The sequence below is a fragment of the Aythya ferina genome, assembly GCF_964211825.1.
Source record: "Aythya ferina genome assembly, chromosome: 3".
In the NCBI taxonomy this organism is placed as follows: Eukaryota; Metazoa; Chordata; class Aves; order Anseriformes; family Anatidae; genus Aythya; species Aythya ferina.
This window is the reverse complement of record NC_140298.1, coordinates 43,047,239-43,067,626: the sequence shown is the minus strand read 5'-3', so window position 1 is coordinate 43,067,626 and position 20,388 is coordinate 43,047,239. Positions and strand designations below refer to the sequence as shown.

The window sequence follows — 20,388 nt, the reverse complement described above, 5'->3', positions numbered from 1 at the left end:
ACATGAAAGTTTGTGCAGTTTGAGAAAGCTCTGGGTTTAGAAACTTTTTTTTTCCACAGTGATGGCCTTTAAAGTCTGTGGCTGCCTGACAAGTGGCGTCACATTTCCCAAAACTTCAAGAGGAGGAACGTTCCCCAGCAGGCTACGGCCACCCGCTGCCCATCCTGGAGAGGTGGCAAGTCGGCAAGCTAGTCAGTAACCACAGTGAGCTAGGCACAATTTAAGCTATTTAAGTCTGGCTATTAACAAAATCATCGTCAGTCACTTGCTTGCTGTACAAACCGAGACCATTTATCCACCTACATGATTAGGTACGTCGCCAAGCAAGTATTGACTTGCTTTCTGATCAGAAAAAGGAGTTACTCAGGGTATGGCCCAGCAGAGGGTACTACCATTGTGGCAAAGGGAAAGAATGGCTGCTTTAAAGATTTGACCTTTCCACAGTGAAACCGCAGACTGTCACAAACCTTCAGAGCAGTTGCATGGATAGAGAGGAAATAATGGAAGCAAGAATTCCTGTGCCTTTAAAAAAAACACCAAATGGATTGCTTTTTGCTCATCTCAGACAAACGCTTATCCTGGCTTTGCTGACCAGACATCTAACAAAGGTTTAGCTTGAAGTCAAAGATGGAAAACTAAGATTTTTAAAACGTGGAAGCTTCTCAAGTGCTTGTGAACACCAGGCGACGTTTCAGCTCCTCTATCTGGCTGCTGATGTACAGCTTCAGTGCCAGAGGCTGAATTAGAGGGGGGGTTTCTGCATTGTGATAATTTCTATTGGTACATCTACTCTGTTGATAATCCGCACTAACAGAGCATAGTACTCTGTGGTTCACATACTATACTCTTGTTGTCAGTACCTCCTGCGGAGGAATCTCGGACGTGAGAAGCAGAAATGTTCAGTTTTATACTCCTCTCAGTAAATATAGACTCCTGGGTTTGAAAACCAGCTCTTCCTTTCAAGTGAAGCAACTGAAAATGTCATAAAAGCAAGGGAGGCTTCAAGGAAGAATACTGAGGGTTATATCTATTTTATGGGATGAATATATTCGAATGAGCAGAACAAAGATGGTTGATTTTGTATGCGAGTAGAATAAAGAAAAAGCAACATCACCACTCTTCAAAAATGAATTCCCAAGCCTTTGGAGTTATGCCACACCACACAAACACAGACTCCAAGAATGCTACTAGAGCAGATTTCTTTGGAAAAAGAAAGCCCACAATGACTACAAATCCAGATTTGGCAGAAATCTGGAAGACGTTTTTAAGTTAACCCTCACTCCCCTCATTCAAAAAAAAAAAAAAAAAAAAAAAAAACCCCTTGATAAATTCATATTTAAGTTCGGTTTGAATCTTCAGCTTGCCTGATATCATAAGCTGAAGATTCGTCATCTCCCTCCTGCTACTCAGTCTGAAGAGTTACTGTTTTGTAAAACCAGTATATTCTTTGGGATCTGATTTACCATCAGTGTCGTGCTTTCCCTCCAGCAGGAAAACAAGAAATAACCATGCTATTTCTTCTTTGTTTCTGAACTTCCCCTTTTCACACTAATTTGAGAAGTCTCTAAGCAAGGAGAGGGGATTATTCCTATCTGATGACAAGAATATTTATTACATTACTCCACATACACACAGACTAAAGGTTAGCAGTCTGCACCAGTGGCCAAAATAACTCAACAGGAGGCAAGAACTCTACTGTGAAGTCTGAGCCTACAAGTATGGCTTGCATCAGAAAAAGCACTCTTGTAAAATGAATAATCCAGTATAACTCCACTGGCAGCCAAATACTTTGAAAACCTGGTTCAACAGAACAGCACAGCTCCCTATAAAGACAGGAAAAGGGAAACAGTACCCTTGAGGTCAGGAAATACATGGCTACTAACCTGCTGCAGAGAAATGTCAGCTGGAAGGGAGAAAACCAAACTCAGGGACAACAGTTACTGGATGCAAGGAGAGCCTGTCAGCACAGAATCAGCTCCTCAGTGATCTTTATAAACCCAACTGAAGCCAGGAAAGCCAGCTCCAGGACGGCGGCTATGTTCCTGTGAAGAGCAATGACCCTCTGAACAGAGGACTGATTTAAGTAACGGCTTGAAAATAAACATCAATTTCAGCTTGTAAGCTTGGTAGCCTTTACGCTACTTCTCTCATTCAAAGAAAAGCTACTAAACCTTACTTGAATTTCAGGCACTGGCTAGGCACCAAGATTATTTTTATTAGCTGATGATGACTGGATGCAGAAGATGCTGTTCAGGCCCTGCAGAAGGACTTAGTTGCGAAGAACGAAGTGCTTGTTTGAGTACTCACAAAAGCTACTTGGTCTTCCAAAGGCCACCACTTTTTGCAACTCCCAAAGAAGAGGAAGTGTATATTAAGACTGTTGCTATTCATTTCTATTAGCTAGCACTACACAACTCAAAGCAAGAAGAACGAAAACACCATCAATTTTTTTTTTTTAATTAAGTATACTTATGACCATATGATCATGGTATCACACCGTGAGATAGTTCAGTAAAAGTGTATTTTCCTCCTACGTACAAAGATAAAGTTCAAGTGACTTGTTCTTGCAGATTTTATTCCACTCTATCAGTCCTTCAGGGAAGAAATTATTACAACGTCCGTATCTCCAAGACACTTCAGGTCAACACTTCCCAGGTTTGGAAAAGGTGTTCAGCTACAACCATCTAGTAATCTGAGATCTAGATGATAGGGCGGTAATTCAAGTGTAGAAGAGTGAAAGCTCTGACACTCCCGGTGATTCAAACTGTAGCAGAATAAAGTGCTCTGAAAGAAGGGATTGGAGACATTTCACCGTCCTCAAAAAGAAACAAGTTCCAATGTAGTTAGGAAGTTCTCAGGCCTGTGAACAGCACAATTGCAAAAAACTAACAAGCAGATTAGCTTTTATTTATAAGACCTAATACTTCCCACTTTCACTCAAATCTGACAGTTTACGAGTACAATAATCTGCTTGCATCAAGTAGTAAAAAATATTTTTGGAAGAAATGGTGCTTGTTATTTCTTGTGATAGTAGAAATCTCTGTTCTTTCTTTCACAGCCGTGACAACCAGTGACAGGACAAATTTCAGTAACAGAGGTGGAGATGGCAAGGGATGCTGAACATGCAACACATTCAGAATTACTGCATTGCTGGGAAAGCAGCAGCAAAACGAGTCTTGACAGATACAGAGAGCTGTGAAAGATACAACTTAACTCCATGAACAACCCAAGCCTACTTTTTAAGTAAAGCTTGGAAAACACATTTTAAAATAGTAAACGCGTTAAGATTTGTAGATACCTAACCATAGGAGAGGACTAAGTCAGCAATTTAATCTGCAATTATGAAGGAAGATCTCCTCTCAAAACATCAGCATATTTCAAAATTGATGAAGAGAAGCCATGCAACATTAAGATAGATTGATCATTAAGGTAGACGTACACATTTCCAGCACCACACCGCTTACTTGCAGCAGCAATGGCACAAGAACAAAGGGAAAGTCAAATCCAAGTTCTCCTCTCTCTAGTTAGAAAGACAACCTAAATCCACTGTTTCAATGACTGGAGTCCCAGCGATGGTTACAGAACAAACTGACCCTTCTCTTCAATGGCTTTCACTACCTTGCGTTTTTGTCACAGTTCAAGCTGCAACTTCACTTCTCCCACCTCACTGAATCCTTTTTAGCAATTTTGAAGCACAATTGGTGGTTACACAAAACTCAGACTTTCAGGGAACTGTGACTCAAAAGCATTTTGAGATCTGAGCCTCAAAACTGGGTACACGCAGAGCACGCAGCATCCTAGATGAAGCAACCTGACTGGACCATCCTTTTTCTCAATTTTGTATATTCCTGCACCACATATTTAATCTCTGTATATACCATACCTCAGAGCTGCCAAAAGACTCTGCAATATCACTATGGATGTGGTTTGTTTCTAAAAGCTAATGCAAATCTGAAGACAGTTGAAAGATTCCATTTATTTTATATTCAAAGTCTACAAAAAAGAAAATCTAATTGTCACCACTTAAATCCAAACATGACTGAAAAAGAAATAAATCAGTCAAGCTGTCAAGAAGGGACCAAATGGGTAAGCAAAGGGATACAACAGCATAAACAAAATATAAACATGGAGAGAACAGCTTTCCACTTGTATTTGTTCTTAATGGGAAATACTTGCATTTGTCTAGAAGTCAACTCCGTAAATGGGCATACCGAACAGCTCAGGCTACAACTGCATTGTCATTCTTCACAGACACATTATAGATTGGTTTGTAAGCCTCAAAGCTAAATTAATTTAATAGGACAACTACAATTACACATTGTTGCCATTAGTACAAGCAAACAAAAACCACAATCAGATCTGCAGCACTGTATTCTCCCCAGATTTCCTTCAGTTAAACTGGACTCGGCTTTCATGCAGAAACCAGGTAATACGGGCAGCTCACAACACTAATGGTAAGATTAGAATGAAGCACATTTACTCTCCTAGGGCTTGGGATAATTTTCAGAGATAGAGAAAAGGGAAGCAAAAGGCTAAGCTTCTTTAGGATATCCTTCTTTCCTATTTGACCTAGAGCTTATCTTCCCCCATTCCTTCCTTTTCTTACACAGGATGCATTGTTAGTAGCTGATGAAATAATTACGTACGACAGATACTATGCCTTTTAAAACAAAGGAGCAGCCTATATCATCTTCTTTTCCTTTTCTGTTGCAGAACACAAATAAGATGTGTGTTGGTGCATGCCAGATACTATTGAAATGATTAGATTCTTGCAGCCCTCCTTCCTCCAAGGAAACTCCATCTGGTTTTGGGCATCAGAAACGGAAGCAGGCAGTTCCTAGTTTAAACGATTTGCTGCGACAGAAAGCCCCAGTGAATGGAGCAAACACTTCCATTGAATGTTAACACAAAAGGTGCATTTTATTTCCATTCAGCTATCGACATCCACCTTCCAGATCTCTGCAAGCCACGCCTTTAATGAGTGGACACATCACGGACTCAAATTTGCAGAGGACACGAACACCTACATGCCAGAAGTGAAACGAAACAGGAGGATGAAGTTTCAGACCAGCAAAGAGCTGGAACAGCTGTAGTGCAGCTAAATACATTTACACAGAGCCAGCAATATTAAATGGTTCCAGGGTGGTGACCATTTATTTTCCAAATGGAAGAGGAAGGAGCAAGAGAGAAGGATCTAAGAAACAAGCTGCCTTCTCCTTGATTTTAATGGTTGGGAAGCACGAAGCAAGCTAACCACTCAGTCCATGCTTCTGTCTTCATGACATGAACAGTCCCCAGTCTCATGCATGACGGTATGTTGGGACAGCTCATAGTGATGTAAAGGGCAGCAGATACCTATCTCCACTTCTCCTTGCCCTTACTTCCCAAATTCTGCCTAATCCAAAGGCTGACGAGACAGCAGCAAAACCAAGGATGCTACCAGCTATGCCAAGGAAGTGACTGTCAGCAACCTAAAGCCCTGGGAGAGCTGTTTTGATTTGTTATCATCTTCCCTAAAGTAAAATTAAGGGAAAATAGTCTCATAACAGAACACCTTATCAAAATTTGAATTATTTCAGTGAGGTATAAAATACAAGTGATGCACACAAGAGGTTTCCAAGTTGGAACATGCTTTGAAAGACAAAAATCCTGAACTGAAGCATTCTTAAGCACTCAGGTCCTTGACAAAACTAAACGGGGGCTGCGACAGAGCCAGTTTGAACTTTTAATCTCATTTAAGTCCCATGGAAATGAGGAACTTAGTCAGCTTTGGGAAACAGAAGTGGAAAAAAATTGGGGGGGGGGGGGGGAATGGAAAGCCCAGTTCTGCAGCCTTTTAAGAATTTACTGGAACTCCTGATCTCCAACAACCACAAAGGTTCCTCCTCTCTTGACCAACAGCACTCTTTCTTTAGGATTGATACAGACTGCAAGACTATAAAGACAGGAAACAAGGATCACCTACTCTAAACACACCCAGAGCATTTCCCCAGAACTCAATTTGTCAGGGAAGTTTTACCATTTAAGATAACCCTTGATAAACTGTTCTCATCCTGACAAAAAAAAAAAAAAAAAAACTCAAACCACTGAGCTCTCTTTTAGTATTCCAGTGGAGGCAATTATTTAATCCTTAAGTGTAAGATTACAACATTTCCAGTCAATGGAAACAAAATAATCAAGGAGCAATCTAACTTGCTTTTTGTACGCTCCTGGTTACACGGATTTCCACAGAAGTATTTGCCATACCTTCTTTCTTTCATTGCTAGAATACAGTCACATCAATACCAGCAGCTTTTTGTACATGCAAGGAAAGAGAACACGCAATTTATTTATACACTAACGTTTCCCACCAAAAATATAAAGCTTAAAGCCAGTAGAGATTTAAATACAAACCCACAGGAAGTGGTCAAACGAAACCAACGCAGCTTGTGCTGAGCACCTCCAGCCCTCAAGGGAGTAAGACAGCAGCATGCATTGCAAGTCACCTCTGCTGTTTCAAGTGGGCACAAAAACAAGAACCATGCTTCCAGGAAGAGACAGAATCAAGTTTTGATAGTTGAAAAACTGCATGGTGCTACACAAGATGTTTTGTTGTCACGGTACTATCTAAAAACTGACTGCTAATATCACAGTAGGGATTGATTACTCAAACTGTAAGATGCTGCAAGGCATCTGCATTGTTACAAGCAACAAGCCCGTAATTGCCATTTTCTCCAACAGGAAACAAAAACCCAACAAAACTGTTGGCTAAAATATAGAGAGGAGTCAAGTTAACACAGAGAAGCTAAGACCACATACTTATGCACTGTATACTACTCAAAGGAGGCACAGAAACACAGCCCGTACCATGCATTCAAACAGCCCAGCTGGGACAATTCCAGTCCAGCAGCAGCCCGACCCATACTGGCACCAGTGCATTAACCAGCAAGCACTGCCATTTACTGACAGAGCTGGGAAAAAGCAGATTTTGTTTTTCTAGCAAAATCCAGCACTCAGGAGGAGGAGAAGGAAGAGAATCGACAGCTTGATCACCGAACTAAAGGCAAAAAATAGCAAACAGGAGCACAAGAACCACCGTAGCTGATGAACCAGAAAGGAAGCCGCAGCACGAGCACTTCCTGCCATGCCATGACCATTTGCTTTGCTATTTGTGCCGTGGCAAAAGGCCATTCAAATACAGGAAAAACAAGGGCTATAAAAATTGTCTTAAACTGCTAAGTCTGAAAAAGAAGAATAAAGCATGCCACAAGAAAGCAAACATGCTGACATCCCAGCTGCTGCAGTCTACTGCCAGTAAGAGCACGAGAACAGCCGAAATGAAAACACAGCACAGATGCCAGAAGAGCAGTTACACTGATATACTTCCAGACACTCTCCCACTGGAGACTCCTCTTTTTCAACTGGCAAAACAGCCAGCTAAACAAATTCAGGGCTAGAAAACTGATACCCATGAGCACTAGCTGATCACATAAAAACCATAAAGGAATCCTAACTAAATGACCAAAAGAATTATTCTGATGTATTTCTACATCAGCATCTATTTTCCAGGCTGATTACTTAAGAATCCTTCAGCAACCTCCTTCCACAAGGAAGAACACAACATAACCTATAGAAAAGGACAAAAAGAAGAAAATCACACTTGTTCAAATAATGTATGAGACAAAGCAACAAATATCAGTGCTTATAGAGGCCATCGTCTTCATTAAAAACATAAAATGTCAAAACCAGTTTTACATCTACCTTTACTTGTGCAATAAAATATAAACACTACCTAAAATCTGCCTTAACCACGGTACATTTTAGAAAAAATCCACCCTGTGCCATGATGTTCTGACAAAGTATCACAACAGCACAAGATGAAAGTGACACAGTCATCTAGCTAAGGGGAATTAGCAACACACAAAATAACAACATGGTGTGACACTCAAACAGAAAAGTATTAATAATTGAAGCTAAACTGCAGACTTTTTAGCTGTTTTGCATCCATAAATGAGTGCTAAGAGTCTTTTTTCCTGAGGTTTTGCCATAATTTCTGTACTTCTATGGGTTATCCTAAACCACAGAGATTGCCTTTTTAAATACAGAGTATTTCCTTTAGTCATACTAGTCACACCTGTTTAAAAAACAAAGATAACATCTTGGAAGATTATCAAGCACATACTCCCACTAACATCCAACACCGTGCTTATTCATCAGTGTGAACCGGCTTTCATCACAAACCATGTACAAAAATCAACGTTTCTTTACATAGTTTCAGCAGTCTTCACAAGACTTAACCAAGTCACTCATGCAGCAGTTCCACTGTAAATTGCTTTGAAGATTTATTTTCTTGTGAAGAGCAATCGGTTCAGGCATTGTAAAGCACTCAAAAGAAGTAACTTCCAAAGTACTCCCATACCCCAAGAGTCATCTAACAGCATCCCTGAATTGCCTCCTGCTTTTTTTCTATTAAAAAAAAATAATAATAATAATAATAACAGAAGTGTCCTTCGTGTTCCAAAAGTTTTTTTTTTTTTTTTTTAAAGTGTTGGTTTTTTTTTTTTTTTTTTTTTGAAAAACAACTTTTGGAACACGAAGGACACTTCTGTTATTTTTGGGAGAAAAATAATCACAAGATAAATCTACTTCAGAGATTAGAATAAAAAAATTATAGCAGTTTTGTGTACTTATCCAGATCTGTCACCGGAAACCTTTTGAAGTAACAGGGATAACAGCATTGTGAGATGACAACCGCAATCACAGTTAATCTGAACAAATGCCATGATATTTCCAAACCATTGCTTGCATCTGAGCTGTTGCTGCTCTTTGAAATAAACATTAGAATATCACAATCCTAAACACGAATGAACATGCATGAACCGGGGCACATCAACCACATAGGATTAGGCACAAGCCACGGTTCTCTGCACAGCCAGCCTACCTCATCATATCCAGATCCACAACACATCCAGTCCTGTTCTCCTCAAACCTCAGCAGCACTGGGTCACATCACTCTGCGATACCACAGCCTGAGAAGCTTGAGCTCTCTTTTCTATTTGAGTATAAATTGGGATGTTATCATTTGTTAAAGTCCACTGCATTACTAAGCTTTAACCCGTACAAACCTATTCCCTAATACACCTCAATGAGATATGCATAGACAAAAAGGGTTGTTTGGAACAAGAGGCCACACCAAAAACTGACTATGTAAGTATTTCCACTGTGAGACCACAGCTAACATTCACACACGGATATCTAAGTGCTCCTAGAAAGAAGCCCTTTTCTAAATTCAGGGTGTAGAAATAACCTGCCAAGACGGCTCAACAGAACTGGGACCCCATACAGTGCTCTAAGGCAAACAACAGTCAAAAATCCTCCTGAAACAGTTTGGGGTATCTTTTCACCAGACTTTCCAATACTGACAGGCAGTGTTTACAGCAGTCAAGTTTTTCAAGAAATCATTACTTATGCACAGACAACTTAGCAAACGTACTTCTTGAAGTTGTCAAAAATATTTTCGACATGCTTAATTTCAAAAACACAACTACTGTAGCGTATCACTAAACAAAGACACAATCATGGCCACATTTGAAACATGTACAGCCATTAAGGAATAATAATTAAAAAAATAAAAGTCACACTCCAAGAGCATGCGTGTGCATAAAAACAGTTTTTGACTGAGTTTCTTGCTCTTGAAATGGCAAGCACTTACTTAGAGAACACTAAGTGAGCACAGACTGATGTTATCTTGATTTTCTAGCTATTGTTCCCACGATGCAAGCAGTGTTTTCCTAGAACACCGCTATGATCTGCATTACTTATCTCAGTAGGTAACCAAAATGGATTTTTAAGCAAACAGCTTTTGCTGAGCATAAAGCCAGGTACTTCAGGCCTAGGCTAAAGTGGACATCAGGATCAATCTTTTGCCTATTTTTACTAGAGAACATTAAGTAAATGTGGGGAATAATTGAACAATTGCACCTCAGCAAAAGGTACTGCATCATTGCTACATCTCTCACAAACCTGACAGTCACTGCAGACAGCTCTTTGCAATTTTTTTTCCTCCCTCGATCGGCACAAGTTTATTTGTCCTGATGTATTTCTGACTCGTGATTGTGCAGTGTTGGCAGCGATGCTCTTCCACTCAGCACCCTCTCCCCTCCCTTTTGCACATCAGCTTCAGTATGAAACCTGAAGAGGCAAAGCAGAGCTACTGTTTGCTAGGCTGCTACTGACTACTTGTATTGAAATGCTTCCTTCAGACTGCAAATGCCTTTTTATTTAACTACCAAGGCCTACAAGCTTCAGATGCACTTATTACCATAAGTCAGACAGCTTAACAAATGGAGAGGAGTTGTTTTTGGTAGGCATCTATTTATTTAAAAGGTATTGAGAATGGCTCCTGTGAGAGTGTCAAGTAGGAGAAGCAAGCTCCAGCTCTCTCAAGGGGACCCCAGTTGGACTTGCCACAATTATCGCTCCCCATCATCACCTACAAAGAACATGGGAAGAGAAACAGACACTTCATCAGTGGAACTAAGAACATCCCTAAATTAAAACTTTTGGTTGATAATTTTCTATCTGGGTAATAACTATTCCCCATGCTAGAACATCAGTTACCAATTTGTTAGGAGTAAATGACACAGCTCATCATCGCATCAATGGTGTTTTCTCAGCAAAGCAACAGGGCAAGGACCCAAATCCACACTGTGTTGCAAGAGCACTAGTCAGAGGAATAAAGCACACACCCTGTTTTCTACAAATAGGTAATGCAGGATGAAAGGAGCAAGTTTGCTGGTAAGGGATGGTCTGGTACAGCCTGAAGTATTCCGCTGTAACAGGAGACTGACTGCCCATAACACGGATTTAATGCACTGTCTGGACAACATATGCACTCCTAATTTCGTGGAACACCCCAGTAGAAAATACTGTAATTCAATAGCCCCCACATTTTTGCTAGGTCTGCCTACCACAGCAGTGGTTTTGTGAGAGGGACATTTCCCAACATTTGAGCAGAGACCAGTAATTATATGGGCCAACCCACCATTAGCTGATAGCAGCTTGCTACCAAATGAAATAAGGAAATTGTCTCTCTCCTCACTAAGGGCTTGTGAACCTACGTGTACTTGAGAGAACAGACTTTTCCATTTAAGTTAAAAGCAGGAAAAATAAAAGCCTAGCTGTATAAAAACCTTACTGCTTCAACTCACTAAAATATGTCCATACACACACGCTGACCGTCCTTAAACCAACAGGCCAGCTAAAGCAAATTTACTTTAGTAACCACAACTAATTTCAGCTGTGCTGATTATTTTCAGGGTGGTTAAACATTTGGAACTTCGTACAACAAGAAAACATTTTCTTCTCATCAGGTCACGGCTCTTTGAGGATTTGTTCACAATAGCATTAGCTCAGTGCCAACTCTTTGTCGAATCTTTCCTTGGCTAAATTCTTTTTGTTTCAAGCAGCTCTGTTACAGCCCAGACAACCTACTGCATTTTGCTAATGCCTGAACTCAGCAGAATCTCGTTACTCTGTTTTCCTTAAAAAGAGTGCCCAAATTGTATAACAAATAACTTTCTGAAGCTATAAAATCAGTAGTTGTACTTGCAAAGTTTTCAGTAGGCTCTTTTATTCCATAAGAGAACATAGTTTTAAAGATGACAAATACAAATTATTGCCTTTGATGCACACTACATAGTAGTTTCTGTGGATATGTCAAATGCTCTAAAATTCAGCCTGCTTTTAATATCTCATTCCTTTTCCATTTGAATTTTATAAACAGAGCTCAGAGGTACTATCTGCCTGGGTAGTCCCTTTATGTAGATGTTGTTCTGTCAGGTGGCGTAGGTATTTAACTAGAATATTTTAACTCACTTAAATGACAATAAAAGTACTCTGGGAAATTAACAAAGCCAGCATTTAAAAAGAAAGAATGGTGGGGAAAATAAACAGATTAGACAGATGAAAATGCAACTGGAAAAATAAAGCGTTGACAGCCTTCAAACATAGCCTGTGTAAATTGCTCTCATATGAACAAGTTACTAAATAGCTTTAGCATGCAAGCTGATGCACAAAAAAGACAACGCCCCCTGAAAAGCCTACCTTTAAGCCACAAAATAGGCAATATTCCAACAGGGTAAATACAAGTTACTGTTTTTAAAAGGAGAACAGATACTGAATGTTAAACATTTTTGCTAATTAACAACTGCCACAGGACACAGTAGAAATTCCAGGACTACTTCATTCACAGCAATATCATCAGGCAAATGGACACTTACAGGATAACAGGTAAGCATCTGCGTGGTCTGCATCAGTAACATACAGATTTCATAAAATAGTCCGTTGTTCAAAACAAAAATGAAATAAAGTAAGCTGTTTTAAAACCCTTCACTTCCAGTTAGGCCTACGATATAAAGATTTATATGAAAGAACATCATGGGCCCATAGGAAACATTAGAAAGTGAATCATTTCACGTTATCTAGAATACCTTGTGCTACGCCTCTGAATTCCCAACACAAAAGATGAACATTTTGATGTTGACATTTAACTTTTTTTTTTTTTAATCTTCCCTCCTCAATTCCTCCCTTCTTCCTTTGAAAGCTTACACAATACAGAAAAGCAGAAGATGAGCACATAGTCATTTCACAACAAACACGATAACAGAATGTATGCAGATTTTAAAATTCATATAGCTTAAGATACCAGCGCTTTGAATTACATTATGGCAATAAAACAACTTGCTTAGTGTTTCCTTCTACAACGCCCACACTGATATACTGTTTCTGCACTAACCCAATATATGCAGGCAGTGACATTCAACCCCTTATTCCTGAAAAAAAAAAAAAAAAAAAAAGAAAGAAAAAAGATGCATGTGTCACACTGCTTCCTGCAGATTCATTACAAGAATTCAAGTGCATTGCCAGCACATGGCATAGCCAACATACCAGCAATACATCGCTTCTCCACTAACTCCTAAAACATCACATTGATGCCTTGCTACTAAATGTCCAGTCAATTGAAAAATACACTTGTACACCACCCAGCTGCACATCAATAGCTAAACTACTATCTGAGCAAACTATTTATGAAAAAACTTGGGTGAACCAGATCATCTTGAACAAAAATACAAGTTTACATTCATCGTTTGCACTGACTCCTTTGACCAGCTTAGGCTCATCACCTGTGTTGGACAGGATCAACTGCATCCTAACACTTTGTTTTCAGACCAATTTAAACTTAAGGTCCTGTATATTAAGTTCATTACAAAATTTATGTAGTTACCTAAAATCCAAGCAAAAAAATCTTCCAGGCTGTCTACCGGTGCTGTTTTTAAACATTTTCTAGTCATGCAACAAGGGTTATTCTCTCATGACACTCAGTGCAGATACAAAGGCATCTCTTCTCTGTAGCAGAGCATGGTTGCGAGCAGGCTTTCTGGCAGACAACACCACACCTCAGATCCTATCTGTCATCTTGATAGAACAACATCAGTTATACACAAGCACTTGGATAATACATAGCATACATAACTTGATAAAACAAAGAAGATTAAAAGAATAGATATGAAAAGCGGGGAAAAAAAAAATCAGCATTTCTAAGGAAAAAACATGGAACTATCATGTTGGTTTTTTTTGGAAATATGGGAAGTTACATGGAATTATCATGCCATTTTGAAGACAGAGATTTAAGTTCTCCAGCATATTTAAACGTTTTATGTCTGGTTGGGTTTTGTGTTTTGTTTTGTTTTTTCCTAGATTGGTCTACAAGCCAAATGATGGCTATTTCATTTTGATGTCCACCACTGACATATCTTTAATAATACTTTTACTTAATACGTAGCAATATCATGCCTTTTCTAAGCAAGGAAAAAAAAAACAACATACTTTTCAAGTTGTATTTTTGGAAGGAGCTGGAATACATTGACAGAATGACTGGCATTTATTTACAACACTTCTCCAAATGCATGACTGACAAGACAAAAACAGGTAGGGTACATGGCCCACTGTTTGCATACTACTTCATTTCCTAACCTACATCTCTCAAAGGACATCATTACAATTTACAAGAAGTCATTCTTGTTTCCTCAACCCCTTCTGCGAATCCAAATGGCCCTGCTTCACTTCTCTGTTTATGAAACAGAAATAGGTACCAGTGATGCAAGAGCAACAGCATCCAAACCAAAGCCAGAGTCATCAGTTTCTAAACTGATGGGTGTGTTGCGGGGACGACACAGCAGCCTCTGACTAAGAATTAATTTCTCACTACCCTGCCATATCAGAGAAATGCCGCATTGAATCATCTCAAATTGCAGGGGAGATGAGAGGAAGAGCCTCGTGCAACCACAGACCTAAGCAAACAGCACAGAATTTGCAGGTGACTGCCTTTTCATCATAAACTGTAAGTTCAGGTGTGAGAGAAATAATCCACCCAGATGAGTTGTTTTGCCAACTGACATTTTATATTAAGAAAATACACACATTTGTCAAACTTCAGACTCTTTACATTCCAGCAAGAGTTTTATTATCAAAGTGCCTGGACCTTTAATTTGTTTCTCATTGTCATAGAATTACATCAAAGAAAACTATCTGCTGGACAAGAAATTGTTCCCCGTTAAGCAGAGGAACGAGCTTTTCTATCTTGTACTTTGTAGGAAGTGAATGCCAAGTGTTAATTTCTCTTTTTCAATCTTTAGTATCTTCACTTGTCTAAAGACCAAGATACCTGAAATTGCATCCAATGGGGCGTTGCACAAGGCACTGAAGTTACCTTTCAAAATGATGTAATAAACTAAACTCTCAGTATTTAGCCACTGAAACTGTCAATGCCTGCCTTAGGCAAATGAGGACAACAGAATTGAGGTGGTTATTTTTAACAACTTCCTCCCAAAAAGCAGCTCTCCTGCCTCCACACACCTTGAGAGTCAAACAATTTACACTCCGCAGTTTCACCCTCTGACAAAAACAGGCTGGTGTACCTAAAGTTAAAACATACTTCCTCCTTCTTCCCACTTAAACCTTCAAAAAGAAGCTCATGTACACTAAGTCTGGAAGATATGTAGCTCTCTTGCTGTCCTTCGACTGTCATTATACATATATATGTCATGCTTAAGAGCCTCATTTAACACTAACGGAAATAGCTCAGAGGTTCAAAAAAAGAAGAAAAGAAAGAGGGAAAGAAAGCCTTTTGTATGCTGAAAGGAGTTATTCTAAAATGTTATCCTTGTAAAACTTAGAAGAGAGCAGCTGGCTTCTTTTCCCCCTCCTCTCCCCAAAATGCTTGAGTTACTTTTAGTCAATCCAGTACTCAAGGCATCATTTACCTTTGAATTTATTCCATCTCAGCTAGCTTCATAGTACAGGCACTAACAAAAGCCTGCTCAAAAAAAAAGTAAAAAATCAACAACACATTGCCCTCCCCAAGCCCAAAAATACACAAAGCCAGGAAACAGAAAAAAAAAAAATACCAACCTCACAAAACAGTACTGTATGCCGGGCAGTAACCAGTTCCACAGGAGAAGCCTGCCTCCTTGTGGCTTGACTAACTGTAAATTAGTTTGCTTTTTTTTGTTTTTGCAATTCATTCCATTGCACCCAGAAAATCTGGCAAGGCAAGAGCTTAACAGGCTTCTAGTTCAAAGCATTCAGGGGCTGAGGGCGTTTTGTTTTGTTGGGGGGGAGGGGGATATGATGAAAAAGAAATGTTTCTAATTTTAAGAGGTACTGGCAACAGTTATCCATCTCCGATTACTGAATAACTGTTTTTACCCTCTTTCTCTAAATAGCACCGAGGGGAAGAGAGGAAGCACAGCACAGAGTGGAGGGGCAGCTTGAGGGGACATTCAACTCGAAAAGGAAACAAAAACCATGTTATTCATGTGGCAGCAAAAGCTTGTCAGTACTCTGGCACCTAAAACCAGAAGACTCCAAACCTTGGCTCAGCTGTGGCTTAGCCTAGCAGGCATCTCCTCTTGATGCCTCAGCTTTCAACAGTAAATCCCCTTTCAGCCTACAGGTCTCCTTCAGGGTACGCCTATGAGGAGTTCCCTCTTGGCAGCAGGGAGGTGTTTGGTGCTGTCAGTAAGATGCAGACATTCCTCTGTCCTGCCTGAAGGGCTCCATTCAACAGGCCTACTTCCTTAATGCTTACAAGAGTAAGTTCTTTAGAAGCCAGCTGGATTTTTTGCTTTGTTTTAGAACCCAGTCACTCAGTTGTGCAAGAGCTTAGCAGTTAGAGTACTCAAAAAAATAATCTGAAACTAGTTAAACAACTTGTTTAAAAGACCAATTCAAACTCACAGCACCCTTAGAAGGGGGTCATAGCATCAGGACGACCTTGGCTTGGAGGGCACACGTAGCTTTCTAACCATGTTGAAGAAGCTGCTCCATTTCGTGCAAGTCAGACACGGAACATGAACCACTTTTGCTATGGGCTAGGAAATTATCCACAAGCTTCGTTCCAGTCTCCACTCCAAAGGCTGTTTAATATAAAGCACATTAAGCGAACACAAAAGTAAGCCACATTTCTCTCAGTCTCGCAACTGTTGGGCTTGCAACTTGCTTTCTTCTGTGTCACAGCCTCTGTTTTAGGAACTGTTTCTCTAACCACTAAGCAAGTGAATCAGACTCACTCTTTCCAATCTACAGCCCAGCGATCTGGCTGGTAAAAGGAGTGAACTGAATCCCTGGCTTTCACGGTTACAATCATCTTAATTGGAGATTCACCAGAGGAAAAAGAAAACAAAAAGCCACCTCTAAGTACATTCTGAATGAAAGGCTTAGGCTCTGCCCTTCTCTTTTTTAAGAAGAAAAGAAGAAAGCCTGTCATACCCTAAATTCCAGAATCGGAAGAAGCGATTTCATTCTACTGCACTTCTGTGCCTAGGTCCGGAAGCATTGCTCCTTCATGTTCGTTTTTAGTCATTACTATTTACATATTTACTAATGAGACAGCTCCTACTTTGTGTGCTTTAGCTCCGTTTATGTGTGCTCAGCTCCCGCAGCCCCACGACCTGCCTAGCCAGAGCACCACACACACAGCTGCGGCTTCCACCACTGCTGCCAGAGGCCAAAAACTTAGGCAAGGCTGTCCTACACGCTGCAGCATCCAAATAGCTCAAAAGGTTATAAATAGAGAACCAAAATAAGTAGGAGCTTACATTAACTCTGGCGCTCCTCTAATAGGAGAAAGGAAAAAAAAAAAATAAACCACTCTTCTCTCTTATTCAGGTGCAATCCTGGAAAAGGGCAAATACCCTCACCTCTTCTAAAGGTAATGGGAATTGATGGCGTTCATCACAGGACTGGATGTCATACTGAGCAAGTCCAGTACGTCTGAAAAACACCCTAGGTCTGTATACAAAAAAAATCACCCTCATGGAAAAACCATTCTGTTTCCATAACTAGATCTGTAATTAACATGCAAATTACTTATTCGCATAAATGAAGAACTATCCCCTTCTGGCTTCTGTAATTTTATAGACTGAACACGGCAGAGACTCCAATTTATAAAAAGTGATGTTCTTCTGTAAGCAACTCTGTTTTCATTATACTGAAATAGTGGGAAAGTAATAAGGACTACATGAAGTCATACCAACCAAGAAATTTACTACAGCAGGGTTTCTGTTCGTAAGTTTAAGGCGGTTTGTGTTTTTGCTTTATACCAGGGTCTGACACTAAGTTAATAAGCCTTTTATTGAGATTCAAAAGCTATTACATTACACACATCTTCCTCTACTTACAATTGCTAACCTACTCTGAGGCCCAGGATTAAATTTTACGCTTCGCTGACAGAAAATAGAATCCTAAATCAGCAATCCACACGTAATTGTTAATTTCCCCACTTGTTTCTTACGGTCACAGTACCTGTTTTCTTCCTTACCGTGGCCTTACTTCAAACTTACACGTTTTTAGACCTAGCACTGATCTTCAGTTCAGGCTTATGAAGTAACTCATTTTCTTTAAAGTTAATCTTTGCTAAACTCTCCCAGTTACCCACATCAGTAAGGTTTATTAAATTTCAAACAGAATGACGGCAAATAATCCCAAGGAAAGTATCACAGGATCACAGATCCCTTAAATCCATAAAAAAAGTTGTACTAATAGCAGCAAGAAACAGCAGCAGGTTCTAGGAGACAAAGTACCAGACTTGTAGCCAGAATAACTGGTTTCCTTTCTATTTTGTTCTCACCTGGTCTTCTGGGTGACCTTGTGCAAATCACTATCCCCACAGCACAGTTTTCCCATCAGTAAAAGTGAATTGAACTCATTTGCAAAGCTGACTGGAAGCTCCAAGTGAAACACACTAGGAGTTAAACATATATTCCCCTATCTGCAGATGTATTTGCCTTAGATAGCATTCCTTTATCCCATTATGCATCACCAGCAGCACAAGATTGCTTTTACTTTCTAAACACACTCGCGTTGTTCTTCAAGAAAGGCTTTAGGCTACTGCCTTACTTTTCATCACGCGCTTGATCCATTTCCACCGCTGCTGTATCTACTCTGATGGACCACGCTTAACACTTGCGTTAATAAATTGTGTCAGAAGTTGCTGCTGAGAACGAAAGGGGGAAAATCAGAGCACCGAGCCAGTTATGAATGAACAGAGACTCCTTCTGCAGACCCTTGCGGGAGTGACTTTGTACATACTGGTGCAAACACTTCCTCCCATGACTGGCTGCGGGAACCGGTCATCACCAAAAACCAGCGGGCTTTTACCTGGAATATAAGCACTGATGCACTGAAGTAACCGTGCAAAGCCCTGGTGTGCTACATACACGTCAGCGGAGCGGAGAAAGGCCGCGCTGGCTGCGAGGGGCACGGCACTCCTCAGCCCGCACCGAGCCTAGGTGCACTTTGCCCACTTGCCCTCTGCCATGGCGGGGTTCAGCCGGGCAACTCTGAAGATGCAATTTAGCAGCGAGAGGCTTCGCTGCTGTTCCTAGCACACCACAGACGGCGGAACAAGCCTGGTCCGGGGGGGAGGCATGCACACACACACACAGACACCAATTACTCCCCGGCAGCGGGCAGGGCGCCGTGCCCCAGCAGCAGCAGGCTGGCGGGCACGGGCAGGGAGCACCGGGTGCGAGTCCCCCCGCCCCTGCTGGCAGCCCCAGCCCCCGGGGATGTGTACTCAGAGCTCTTCCCGCACGGCCGGGGCGTCACTGACCGAAACACGACGGGGGAGGGAAAAATAAATAAAAAAAAAAAAAAAGGGGGGAAAGAGGAAAACATAAGGGGGTGGGGGACACGGCACGACCCAGCCCTGCCGCGCACCGGCGTAATGAGGGCAGAAGCGTTAAAAAAGACAATAATTAAAAAAAAATAAGGGCAGGAGGGTGCGAGGAGGGGCAGGGGGCACGCTACCGGCTGCCGCTCACCTTCCTGCCGCCGCCGGCCAGCGCGGCGCTGCCGCCCGAGTACATGTAGTAGGCGATGCCCAGCACCCAGAGGAAGGCGAAGCACAGCAGCAGCCGGGACCTGCGCCGCATCCTCCTCCTCCTCCTCCTCCTCCTCCTCCTCTTCTTCTTCCTCCTCCTCTTCTTCCTCCCCGCCCCGGGCCACCAGCAACCGGGCAGCAGCCGCCCGCCGCTCCCGCCGCCCGCCGCCGCCGCCGCCGCGCAGGGTCAGGGGGCAGAGGGCGAGTGCCCGCCCCCCGGCCAATCCCGCGCCGCCCGGCCCCGCGGGGGGCGGGGCGGGGCGGGGCGGGGCGGAGGCAGCGGCGTCGCCATGGTTGCAGCACGCCGGGAAGCCGCCGCCTCCTCGCCCCCCTCGCCCCTCCTCTCCCCTCAGTTTTTGGGGTCCCTGGGGTGTTTGAGAGGTCCCGGCCGTAGGGACAGGCGAGAAGCAGTGCCCCGTCCCCGTTGTCGTCCCCCCCCAAAAAGGTGGCTCCGCTGGGTGTTGCCTGGTGGGGCTGCGCGGCTGCTGCGGGGTGGGCTGGGTGGTGGTGTCAAAGAGCAGGGCGCAAAACTCAAAAGGGAAGAGGGTAATGGTTAAAAAGCACCGCATGATTAACACCACGTCGTTAACCCTAATGGTTAAGAAACATCACGACTGTATCTGCGGTACCCACTCAAAGCAGAACATCACAGAATCACAGAATCACAGAATTTCTAGGTTGGAAGAGACCTCAAGATCATCGAGCCCAACCTCTGACCTAACGCTAACAGTCCCCACTAAACCATATCCCTAAGCTCTACATCTAAACACCTGAGTTTAAAGCTGTTCTCCACCATCTCACCATGTGTTTCTCAACAGGCTGTTTGATCGCTGCCTGTTTTGACCAAATCCCACCCTTTCTGTGCCCCACCTGTCCATGCCAATGCCAGGCCCCTCCCAGTCCATCTGCGCTGACGGCCTCTCTACAGGTCTGGACTCCAGACCATGCCAGGATGGTGTCAGCAT

General features: G+C 41.8%; 1 protein-coding gene across 1 annotated transcript in view; it reads right to left on the bottom strand.

Moving 5' to 3' along the window:
• Window positions 1-19,582, bottom strand: part of GALNT2 (polypeptide N-acetylgalactosaminyltransferase 2) — an 89,953-nt gene extending 70,371 nt beyond the window's left edge. Inside the window, exon 1 of the mRNA XM_084513134.1 lies at window positions 19,365-19,582. Within this exon, the coding sequence (XP_084369260.1) occupies window positions 19,365-19,475 (111 nt within the window). The 5' untranslated portion in view covers window positions 19,476-19,582. The remainder of the gene's footprint in view (window positions 1-19,364) is intronic.
• Between the last annotated feature and the right edge of the window lie 806 nt (window positions 19,583-20,388).